The sequence below is a fragment of the Plasmodium falciparum genome (genome assembly GCF_000002765.6).
Source record: "Plasmodium falciparum 3D7 genome assembly, chromosome: 3".
NCBI lineage: Eukaryota > Apicomplexa > Aconoidasida > Haemosporida > Plasmodiidae > Plasmodium > Plasmodium falciparum.
Window position 1 is genome coordinate 157,293 of NC_000521.4, and position 11,488 is coordinate 168,780.

General features: G+C 18.3%; 2 protein-coding genes across 2 annotated transcripts; both read right to left on the reverse strand.

The window, feature by feature from the left end:
• Positions 1–2,060: 2,060 nt before the first annotated feature.
• PF3D7_0303000 (N-ethylmaleimide-sensitive fusion protein) lies at positions 2,061–4,412 on the reverse strand (the record flags this gene model as incomplete). The annotated part of the gene is made up of 1 exon (XM_001351069.1): positions 2,061–4,412. The coding sequence occupies one exon, from the start codon at positions 4,410–4,412 to the stop codon at positions 2,061–2,063; it is 2,352 nt and encodes a 783-aa protein (XP_001351105.1).
• Positions 4,413–5,485: 1,073 nt separating this feature from the next.
• Positions 5,486–9,811, reverse strand: PF3D7_0303100 (CLP1 P-loop domain-containing protein, putative; the record flags this gene model as incomplete). The annotated part of the gene is made up of 1 exon (XM_001351070.1): positions 5,486–9,811. The coding sequence occupies one exon, from the start codon at positions 9,809–9,811 to the stop codon at positions 5,486–5,488; it is 4,326 nt and encodes a 1,441-aa protein (XP_001351106.1).
• Positions 9,812–11,488: the final 1,677 nt, after the last annotated feature.

Consider the following 11,488-nt stretch of genomic DNA (forward strand, 5'->3'; position numbering starts at 1 on the left):
AAATGAAAATATTATAAAATAAATCATTTATATGGATCGTCATAATATATTTATATATTATATTAATAAAGTTACTATAGAAAAAATAAAAAGGCAATTTAAACAAGAAAATATTAAAAAAAAAAAAATAATAAAATAATAATAATATAAAAATATAAAAATAATTATAAAACATATTATATATATATATAATATATATATATATATATAATTATATTTAATATAATAATAATACTTTTCATATATATTCTTTTTATAAATAAAATTATATTTTTTTTTATTCCTCTTCACATTATTTTTAATATATGTATTATTTTTATCTTATTATTTTATATTCTTGGGCAAAATTTAAAATATAATTTATATTATAATATTATGATATGATAAAATAATATTTCATATTATATAAGAACATTATTTAAGAAATAAAAATAAGAGCAATTATAATACGTAGAATAAAATTTAACTTTAAATATAATAAAAAATAAATAAATAAAATATAAAGGTATTATATATATATATATATTAATATATGTATATTATTATATATATTTATTTTAAGTGTAAAAGCACGTATATATATATATATATATATAATAATATATTAAGGTAATGTAATAATATTTAAACTTACATATTCTTCTTTTGTTATGATATTTTAAAAAAGTTATATTGCTATTTATATGAAAGAAAGAATATTAATTTTACTTCCTTTTATTTAAAAATAAATTAATATTTCTTATAAAAAAATATAAAAATATATTTTCTTAATAGTATAATAAAGAATAATGTATACATAATTTTTTATTTCTGGTTTAAGTTTTTTTCTTAAGTGAAAAAAATATCATTTTATATATATATATATATATATATATATATATATATCAAGAAAAAAAATAATTATAATAAAATTAAAAAAAAAAATACTTATATCGCACAAGAATTTTAAACCAATAGTTAAAAAGAAAATAAAAAGTAGATTTTTAACTTTACCATAATAAATTAAAAAGATAATAAAAAATTTTAATTTTTTTAAATAATAAACATCTTAGATTAAATTATTAAAAATAATAATATGTACATGAATTTTTATATACATATATATATTATCATCATATAAAGAATTATGTATATGAAATAAGTACTTTTATTAAATGTAAAAATATGTACATGTAATATATGGAACTAATATTATTAAGAGGAAGATATACAAATTAGAAGGAAAAAAATAATAAAACTGCACAAGAGTATATAAGAATACTAAGTGGCTCAATATATATAATACTTATATACATTTTAAAATATTTAAAAATTAAAAATATAAACAATAAATAAATAAGTAGTCTTGTCCAATTATAATGAGAATCTGTTTTATAAGATTACTTAAACAGAATAAGATGTCAATATATATATATATATAATATATGCATTTATTTATTTAAAATAATAAAAATGCTCGTATTACCCAAATGCGATTTCATATCTTTATTTTTTTTTTTTCTTAATATTATTATTTACCAATAATGTATATATATGTGTAATATAGAAATTATTTTTTCCTCTTATTTAATAAAAATATGAGCATATATATATATATATATATATTAAAAAATGTATAATATCTCATTTGATAAATGAAAAAATTTTATATTTTAACATAATTTTATCCTTAAAACATAACATTTTTTATTTAACATTGCTAAGCAAATTCATATTATTTACTTCATGATGACACCACTATAATTAATTTTAATAAAAATAATCCTTTAATGTAATCCTTAAATATACTTTTTTCCTTTAACATAATGAAGTCGTAAATTTAAAAAAAAAAATGAAAAAAGAAAGCATACAAAAAAGAGAAATAAAAACAAAAGAAAATAAATAAATAATATAAAATAAATAAAAAAATAAATAAAATAAAATAAAAAAAAAAAAAAAAAAAAAATTAAAACTATAAAAACAAAAAACAAGCATACCACAAGTATGTAAATATATATAAAATATATACATATATATATATATTTTTTTTTTTTTTTTTTTATTCATTTAATTATTTTCCCTTAATAGTCTGTGTCGTCATCCAAAAGCAAACCGCAGTCATTAAAAATTTTCAAAAAAACATCACTCGTAATATTTTTATCATCCGAGGCCTCTGATGCCATATCAATAATCATTAATAAATTTTTGATCGCTATATTCTTAATTATATTAGATGATATTACCTTTTCTATTTCGTTATTCGGAAAATCATGATATGTTTGATTTCTATGTTGTAAAACATTTTTAATTGAAGAAGATGTACTTAACAATGGAACGTGTATGTTAACAAAAAAATTTTTGGTTAAACCAACATCCTTCATAAATTGATATTCTGATGTAGTACAGATAATTAAAATTTTTTGATTCTCTTTTTTTGGTTTCTTTTTTATTAAGACCATGATAGCTTGTAAAATGGAATTACTAAAACGTGGTCCAATACGAGTATAATCAATTAACCTTTCAATATTATCAAGAATAACTAAAGATAAAGGTGTTTTATATGCATCTTCAAATATTTTATTTATATAATTTATTCTACCAATTTCTGAATAACCTATTAAATTTTCTGGTGTTATAAATTTAGTAAAATGGAAATTTGCACATTTGGCTATATAAGCAGAAATAGTTGTTTTTCCTGAACCATTTTCACCATATAATAATATACTCATTAATTTTGTATTTTCATTATCTACTATTTGTTTAATTAATAATTTACATGTATTCTCAATATTCTCATATTCTTTTCCATAATTTATTATTCCATTACATAATAAATTACCTATAATATCTTCTTCAGCTCCAAATGCAGGTTTCGTTTCTTTCAATGCTTTCATAAAATCATTTTTTGTTATCATTATATCATCTGCATTTATAGGCTTTGTTAAATCATTAAAATTAATATGTCTTTCAAAAGCATAGGAAACTGTATTTCTTACTAACCCTTCAATTTCTGCTCCAGAAAAGTTAGGTGTTCTTTCGGCTAATTCTAATATATTTACATCTGAACTTAATTTATTACTCATTCTCATATTTTTTGTATGAATATTTAATATTTGTATTCTGCCTTCCTTATTTGGTAAAGATATTTCTATATGTAACTCAAATCTTCCAGGACGAAGCAAAGCTTCATCTATTAAATCTATTCTATTTGTCATTCCAATTAATAATATATTATTTAAACTATTTACTCCATCGATTTTTGATAATAATTGATTTACTACACTATCATTTACCCCAGTACTACTTGAACCTACATTTCCTCTTTGTCTACATATAGCATCTATTTCATCTAATATTATTATATGTAATAATGAATTCTCACCACTCTGTTTATATTCCATTTCTGCATCTTTAAATAAATTACGAATATTTTCTTCTGATTGTCCAACATATTTATTTAATATTTCTGGACCATTAATTATTTTCGGTTCTCGTGCATTCAATGTCTTCCCTATTTGTCTAGCTATTAAGGTTTTACCTGTACCAGGAGGACCATATAATATCATACCCTTTACATGCTTTATACTTAATTGTTTTATAATATAATTTGGATATATCCTACTAGCAAACGTTCTTCTAAAGATGGTCTTGAATTCTTCATCTAATGCTCCTATACCTAATTCTTCAAAGTTGAAATTATTTTTTATGATATTCTGTTTTAATACTTTCTTCGATTCAATACATAATTTCCCTCCATCACTTATGCTTGTAAATATGCATTCAGTATTTTCAAATAATATACCTCTTTCATATCTATTATAAGATAGATTTTGATTATCTGCATTATTAAATCCAGGACTCCATTTATTAAAATAGCCACTAAATCCCGAAGAATTTCTATTATTATTATTATTATTACTATTATTTAATCTCTTTATCTCATCAAAATCGGCTGTCTTTAAATCTTTTACTATACATTTTAATAATATATCATTATATTTTAAAGCTAATATTTGACCTTTCGTTAATATATGATTAAGAAAATATTTTTTAAACACGTCTTCTAATTTCTCATCTTCCATTTCAATTAAACGATCAGGTTTAACAAACAAATTTACTTCTAATTCAATGGAATCAATAGGTATAAAATTAACAAGATCATTCTTATTTTCTTTATCTAATATATTTATTTCTACTAACTCCTTTAATTGGATTCTCGAAAATTCCCTTTGACAAGTATTTAAAGCAATTTCTTCTCTCCCTATATTCCCATCACCTCTTAATATTAAAACCATATTACCTACTTCACTATATACATCATTACTTTTCACGCTCTTTTTTAAATTATTATATAATCCGATATTAATAAACCCACAATTAGTTAAGGCCAATTCTTGTGATTGTAACTTACAACACTGTAAATTAGTTCTCATAATGTATTATATTTTGTTTTCTTCCACCAAAAAAAAAAAAAAAAATAAATATATAAATATATATATATATATATATATATATATATATATATATAATACCTTTTAACTCTTAAAATATAAAAAAATATAATTTTACAAAAAAAATAAATAATAAATTAAAAATTTTTATATATATTATAATATCACTGAAATGCAATATTTTAATTATATTAAAAATTTTATAAATATATATATCTATCATATAAATATATTTATATATATATATGCCAAATAGTACCTATATTTTACATAAAAAAAAAAAAAACATATTTAAAAACATGTACAAATATATTTATAATTTTAATTATAAAGTAAATTTTTGCTATTTTAAACTTTTTTACGTATTTATATAATCCATAATTTGTTTAACTCTTCAAATATTTCAAATGATATTATTATGTATATCGTTTTCTTTATATGTATACACTTAATTTCTCTTTAAAAAAAATAAATAAATATTTAACTTGTAATATTTACATTTTATATTTTAAGACGTGTCAATTTTAATAATTATAAAAGAAAGGCATTATAATTTATATAATATAAAATCAATATATTTAATGAAAATAATTATTATATGTTTATTTTTTATTTTCAAATATTTATAATAAAATTATTGTAAAAAAATAAAAAGAATAATTCAAACATGTGAAATATAAGATATTTATAAATATTAATAAAAAGCACAAAAAAAAAAAATAAAATAAAATAAATGAAAATATATATATATATATATATATATATATATATATATAGCAAAAAATTGAAAAGGAGAATTTTATTTAGCATTATTCTTAAATCTTTTAATCATATTATATACATTTCTCTCCATACATAAACCTCTAAAATATATATATATATATATATCAATACACATATATGTACATATAATAATTATCTTTCATATATATTATATTCATGTGTCTTTCTTTTAAATGGTATAACATTTATTTATACATCATTAAAAATATTTGTTAAAAAAAAAAAAAAAAAACTGTTATATTTAATAAACATATTATTTTTATCCAAACATATCATAAATATTCTGAAGAGGAAGATGTTTTTCTTTCCTTCAAGTATTTAATAATTTTCATTTCTTTGGGACTCATAATATCTAAATAAACAGAATAATTATTAATTAAATCATTTATATTATAAGGTATTAAACCTGAACCTGTAACAAAAGTATTGACTTGTTTAAGTAAATCATAATCATTAAACCAATGAGGCAAATATATGATAAGTTTCATATTGTCAATTAATTTTACATAAGCTGTTAATATATGTGTAAATGATTCATTTATTGGAATTAATTTAACATTATTCTTTTTTAAATCTTCCATTTTTATTATTGAATTTACATTTTCAAAATTATTATTTATATCTAATTTATCGATATGATAAATTATCTCTTCATTCATTTCATTAATATTACTTGATGTATTATCCTTTTTTACAGTATTTGAATTATCATTACATAAACATATTATATTATTAAAGAAATACTTAAACGCTATAAAATCTTCACTATCATCACATTCGGAATAATCATTTTTGAAATGTAAATTACTTAGTTTCACATTCCTTAAATCAAATAGCACACATGAATATATGCAATTCTTTTTATTTATCTTATCATCTTCATAATATGTATTATTTATCTTTTCACCACTATCATATGGATAATCCATATTATTATTATGATCATTTATATTATTGTGATCATTTGTATTATTATGATCGTTCATGTTTTTATTATGATCATCCATGGTATCATTCGTAATGCTCTTCTTATTGCTGTTATTTTCTGCAGAGTCAACTTTCTTATTCATACTATTTGTATCATCCTCAGTATTCAAATAAGGTACATCAATATGTAATGTTCTATCACCCACATCATTAACTATATTTAATGGAATACTCTTCAAGGTACTTTCCAGAGGCATTAAATCATGTATTACATTATTACTCAATGGTGATAATAAATTCTTTTCTTCTCCTTCAGATTTTAAATTTTGATCATCCTTATCCATATTTTTTATCTCTTCTTCAATATTTTCATCTAAAGAAGCAAAATTAAAACTTCTAACATAACTTTCGTGCTTAAAAAAAAAGTCATTCAATCCATCATAAAATGAATAACTGTGTATATAAAAGATGATTTCTTTAAATTTATAAAAGAAGTATGAAAAAAATCTATAAGCTCTCAGATTTTTCGGTAAAATAGATATACTTTTATCTTTATATTTTTTTTTTTCCATATCATTATAAGATAAAATTTTTTTATAACTAACATAATTTATTACCCTAACACAATTCCTATCGAAAAAATGAGACATCTTACTCATATAATAGTCATATTTTTCAATATTTTTATAATTTGTTTCCTTATATTGATACATATCATTTCGATTCTTCTCATTATAATAATTATTATTATGGTATTCATTATATCCTATTTTATTATTATAACACACATTTTCATTTAAAATACATCTACTGTTACCTTTATCTCTATCAACATTTGAAGAAAACATAACATGGTCATCAAACTTTAAGTGTTTCGCTTTATGCATATAATCCATTAATGAACATGGATTAGTCCTTCTATTATTACCACTATTATTATTAAAACCAGGGCACGAACCAATAGTTCCTCTATTATATGTATAACCAATAATATTAGATTTACTACAATTATTTAAAAACATGTTTTTAGAATAATTACATGCATTATTATCATAATATGAGTTATTACTATTATTGTTATTATTATTATTACTATTGTAACTCTTGTTATAATAATTTCCAGAACTTTTATAACCACCATAATAAGTATTAATCATATTATTATGATTATTCATATTATTCATATTATTTGTATTATTCATTGGATTTACACAATTTCCACAATTTTCATAATTTCCATAATTTCCGTAAGATTTATATCCGCGCATATTATAATTATAACCATCCCTTTGATGCGTACCTGATAAATTATACGAATTAAATGAAGATGACGATGTATAAGAAGACACGTTAGAAAGCCTTCTTTTTTTTTCATTTTCTTTTTCTTCCTCATTTTGAAAAGACATGGAAAAATTATAAAATATAAAATGACTTTCATCTAATTTACTATATTCACTTATAATATTAAATATAGAAAATTTTTTAGAAATAACATTTACCTTCCTATTATTCAAATTTAAAATACAATAAAGTGTATTTTCTTTATCTTCTTCTGTTATTAAAAGTAAATCATTAAACATATAGGAATGAAAATATTGTTTATTCATCTTTCTCTTCAATGTTTTAGGGATTTTTAGTGAATCAATTTGTATTAGAAAATTACATTTACTTAAATAAATATTTAAATTTAATAAAAATAATCCAATATTTTTTATCCAACCAAATGTATTAATAACTATAGGAAAACAAAATTTGCCATTTTTTTTCTTCTTATTCTTTTTTTCTTCTTTCTTTTTTAAATATACAAAATATAAATAATTATATAAATGTTCTAAGCATTTAATAAAATAATTCACATTGTCATTTACAGAACAACTTCCAAAAAATATTTTCTTTATACATTTATATTTATTTTTATCAACAAAAAAAAAATTATAATTATTTATAGGACACTTAATTTTATATATAGATAAAAAACCACTTAATCCTATAATTGGCTGACCTACATCAATATCTATTAATATAACACCTTTATAATAATTTAATAAATTATTAATAAAATTTATAACAAAAAAGCTTTTTCCTTTCCCTTTATCACCAATAATTGATATACTAAATGTATTCCATAAACTAAATATTGAATCATCTTTTTTAATCTTATCCTTTTCTTTTGTTTCAACACAATTCATATTCTCATCTATTTCATATTTGGATTCTTCAACACATGATATTTCAAAAATATTTTCTTTACCTTTATTTATTTTAAAATTATTCCACCATTCATGCTTATCTATTTTATATATTTTATTTTTAACACCAACATTTTCCACTTCTTCTTCATTCATATATTTTGTATCTTTATTTAAATTACTTCGAGCATTACAATTTCCAGGATCACACATTCTAACAACACCATCTTTATCAATATGATAATTGACGTCTTTTGAAATAGTTTCATTTATATATGTATCACTTTTTGTTTCTACATCATTCAATAAATAATAATTATTCAATGTTTTATCAACATCCTCTACTTTTTTAATAACATTTTCTATCTTATATGTTTTCTTATTATATATATATAATAAAAACTCTTTTAATATATATGAAAATTGATATGTATCAATATATAGTGTATTATTTTGTTTGAAATTTGATAAATTTAATTTGGTAGGACCATTATTATTATTATATAAATAATATAAAAAGTCTTTCTTTTTTTCAAAAGCAATTATAATAGGATATTTTTCGAAATATAAACTTAATTTCATAGTATTTATCATATAACAACTTGAATAACCAGCTACATCTTCTTTATCACAATGTATAATATATTCATAAAAATTATTTCTTTTGAAATTATCTTCAGGTAATAAATTTAATCCAAATAAATAATTCTTTAAAATAGTATGAGCACATTCATATATGCAATCGTTATCTTTTAAGGGAACATCAAAATCGTTAGCTTTTACATTTTCTTTATTTGAATTAATATTAATAGTATTAATATTATCATTATTATTTAAAATAACAATATTGTTATGACTTCCATGGATACTATTACTTGAAATATTATTACTATTGTCATTATCATTATTATTTTGATTATTATCATTACTATTTTTATTTTTATTATTATCATTATTATTTTTATTTTTATTATTATCATTACTACTCTTTCTTATAAGTCCAAAAATACTCAAAGCACCACTTGATCTTTTTTTCCCCTCATCAACACTTACCAAACCCACATCATCATATATAAATTTTTTATCCTTATACTTTACATTATTAACATTTAAAGCTATCAATTTAAATAAAGGATAAAAATGAGGTATTAATACGTTCCTATATTCATAGGAAGGCTTTATTATTTCCCCATTAAATTTAATTAACCCTTTTATAACTCGAAAACGAAAACTACCTCTTAATAAAATATATTCATCATAATTTAAACCTAACAAATATATCTTCTTTTTCAAACATAAATTATCTATATTCTTGGTGTGTATATATATATCATCATTATCATTATCATCATCACCATCATCATCTTTATCAATGTTAACATTATCCCTTTTATGTGGTATTTTCTTAATAGTGTCATATGACTTAATTAAATTATATTCAAAATTATGTAGATAATTGTTATCATAACAAGAATCGTACATTCTGTATAATATAAAAACAAAAATTAAATTAAAACGAAAAAAAATTTTAAAATGAAATTTTATATGTATATATGGTAAATAATTGTTCTATTAATTAAATTGAAAATTCAATATATTTTGAATACTCTATTATGTATATTTCATACTCAAAGGAATATTCTCAAATATTGCGCATTTATAATATAAATAAATATATATATATAAATATATATATATATATATATATATATATATATATATTTATTTTGTATGGAAAACTTTTGAATGTTTAATAAATATGTACCAATAAAAAAAATGAAATATTATATAAAATATACAAATATTAATAAATTCATAAAAAAATTAAATATATTTAAGAGATGTATACATTTATATATGGATAATAGTTATCATATATATATATATATATAATATAAACTCTTCATAATTAAAAAATGTAACATTTTTTCCCTCCCCATTCATAATATTTATAAAAATATGTGTATTTTTTATCGTATTCTTCTTATATAAATATTTTCATAATATCGTATACAATTATATCTACAAGCATATTTACAACAATATTTTACAATAACATTTATAAGGAGCATTTCATATTCCTTTGATGGAATAAATAGATAAATAAATAAATAAATAAATATATATATATATATATATATATAAATTTTTCTATATATAAATTATAACAACATGAAAGAACATATTTTCATGAATTATATTTTTATAATTCCATAATGTACAAATAAAATAAAAAATCAAAATAAATAAATAAATAAATAAATATATATATATATCCAAATAATACTCAAAAGAACGTTGATCTTATATTTTTTAATTTTTTCAAAAATAAGATATTTTTGAAATATTATGCACATATATCATATAATATCATATAATATAAGATATTATATTATACTTCAAAAATATATATATTAAAATTATCTATAAAATATATATTATAAAATTTTAATATTATATAATACAAAAATAATATAAATATAAATATGTTATATATATGATATATTTCTTTTATATTCTATATGTATATAGATACCATTTTCATATGTTTAAGTATATATTTATACCTTATATTTCACATTAATATTAAATATGTCATAACTTTTATTTTCTAAGTTTCCTATTATTATTTTAAATAAGTATACAAATTGACGTTTTTGAAAATCTAAAAATTCGGAAAATATAAATATTATATCTTTATTTTCTACATTTTTATGTAATCATTTTAAAAAAAAAAAAAAAAAAAAGAAAGAAAGAAAAAAAAAAAAAAAAAAAACGGTTCAAAACAAATGTAAAAAAAAAATTATTTTTAGTTTTTCATTTGAATAGATTTTATAATACGTATCATCACCAAAGGAAAAAAAAATATAATAAATAAATAATATAATTGGAAATATAAAAATATAAAACAAATTATTATAAATATTATGTATAATATAATATATATATATATATAATAAAATTTTTTCTGTAAATATATAAATGCGATAATATATTCTTTTCTTTTCTTTTTTTTTTTTTTTTTTTTTTTCCTCAATTTATTATATTTTATTTTTTTTTTTTTGATGCACACACCTGAACGAGTTAATAATATATATTACATATATAACATATATTACATTGTATATATTTATATATATATATATCTTTTTTTATTTT